Source organism: Camellia sinensis, chromosome 1, assembly GCF_055761805.1.
Source record: "Camellia sinensis isolate YWXY chromosome 1, ASM5576180v1, whole genome shotgun sequence".
Classification (NCBI taxonomy): Eukaryota; Viridiplantae; Streptophyta; class Magnoliopsida; order Ericales; family Theaceae; genus Camellia; species Camellia sinensis.
The window spans coordinates 14,098,656-14,100,699 of NC_138961.1; the positions used below are offsets into that span (position 1 = coordinate 14,098,656).

A 2,044-nucleotide genomic window follows, 5' to 3' on the forward strand; every position below is an offset into this window, starting at 1 on the left:
TAAATTATATAATATTAAATTCAAAAAATATATTAAATTATATTATATTAGATAGATAAAAAAGTAAATTAGACTTTTTAAATTATATTCCAACCAAAGAGATATGATATAATGAGAGGTGGTGATATTATCCTTCACTTTTAGGGATATACAATCCCATAAAATATTATATCTTTCTTGAAATTTTTTTTATAAATATGAGATATGTAAACCCCACAAAAACATAATATTCAATCCCACCCTTCATATCCCGCAATCAAACAGAGCCACGGGATTGGACATCACTCTGTGCATCAACTTAAGATAAAGTTTTTTTTGCTTGTTTGTTTTCAAACCTCTCTTCTCTGGAAGTTCTTTTCTTCCTCTTCTTTTCTCAACACATCAAAAACATGAAGGTGGTGGTGACATCAAGAGAAACAATCAAACCATCTTCTCCAACTCCAGACCACAATCGAATTTTGCAACAATCCTTCATCGATCAAATAAACATTCGAAACATTATTCCATACATTCACTACTACACGTCAGACGTTTGTATCAGACCCACCTCCTCGGAAAAATGTCACCTCCTAAAGAAATCTCTCTCCGAGGCCCTAACTCGGTTCTACCCTTTAGCAGGGCGTCTCAGAAACAATCTCTATGTCGAGTGCAACGACGATGGTGTCCCCTTCTTGGAATCCAGAGTCCAATCCCAACTCTCAAACTTTGTTCGAAACCCGAACTTTGATGATCTCAACAAGTTTCTTCCTTGTGACCAACTTGACGATGCCGGTGACATACCCTTGTCGGTACAAGTCAACATCTTCGACTGTGGCGGCGTAGCCATCGGTACGTGCTTTTCTCACAAAATAGCAGATGGGTTGTCAGTAGTGACATTCCTCAATTTCTGGGCTAAGCTTGCTAGAGGTGTTGACGTCTCCAATATGCCCGTTCCTCGATTCGACATTTCCACATTTTTCCCACCAAGAGACATTTCGGGTTACAAAAGAAGTTCGGGCACCACGAAAGAGAAGACTGTAGCGAAAAGCTTCGTGTTTAGCGACTCTGCCATATCTGCCCTTAAATCCAAGTATGTTATGGGGTTAGATAACCCGAAACCTCCCTCCCGGCTTGAGGTACTTACTACTTTCATATGGAGTAGATTGGTGGCTGCCAATGGAGGAGGGAGAGCAGTGGTTCAAGCAATGAACCTACGGGGGCGAGCAAATCCACCGTTACCAGAGTCCTATTTTGGTAATCTGAGTCGTTTTGCTACATTTGTACCATCCATAGACTGTAATGGAAATGAGGGTTGTCGTTTTATTAATCAAATGAGGGAAGCGATAAAGAAAATCGACAGTGATTATGTCAAAAATTTACAAGAGGGAGGCAATGTGATTGAAATGTCGAGCTCTACCAATGTAGTGGATTCTAGCAAATTAGAGAATAATTCTCTCGTCTTTGCGAGTAATTTCTTGTTCCCATTATACGAAGTAGATTTTGGGTGGGGAAAACCGATATGGGTGAGTTTCGCTACGTTACCGTTCAAGAATTCTATTAATTTTCTACCTAGGAGAGCAGGTGTTGGCATTGAAGCTTGGTTTTTTATGAAAGAGGATGACTTGGCCAAACTTGAAGCCGACAAAGAGTTCCTCGCATTTGTTTCTCCGACCTCGGGTGCACAAGATTTGCTTACCAGCTCCCTGTAGATGTGGGAAATTTGCCTGTTTGAATCCAATTTCTTCATCTACATTTTTGTTTTGGTTTTGGTTTTGAATGTGTTGTTTGACTCAGTCTTTTGTTGTGCTTTTTTGTTGTCACAAATAAACTAAATGTTAGTGTTTTTTATTCCACTGTTTCATGTTGTTATCTTAAATAATGCAAGCTCATTTTAAATTCAAAATTTATTCATAAATATTAAATAACGATTAATTATTTAAATTTATTTTACTCATAAATTTTATATTTTATTAATTTAGGGATTGTTTGGGGTGTCCTAAATAAGTGTACTTTTTGTCTTTTTGGACTAAAAAATTAACGAAAAAAATATGAATGTTTGGATTAA

At 37.4% G+C, this 2,044-nt stretch overlaps 1 protein-coding gene across 1 annotated transcript; it reads left to right on the top strand.

Annotated features, from left to right (window-relative positions):
* The first annotated feature begins 205 nt into the window (after nt 1–205).
* Nucleotides 206–1,832, top strand: LOC114282972 (stemmadenine O-acetyltransferase). Its single transcript, XM_028225760.2, has one exon. The coding sequence runs from the start codon at nt 390–392 to the stop codon at nt 1,686–1,688; it is 1,299 nt and encodes a 432-aa protein (XP_028081561.2). The 5' UTR covers nt 206–389; the 3' UTR covers nt 1,689–1,832.
* The last annotated feature ends 212 nt before the right edge of the window (nt 1,833–2,044 follow it).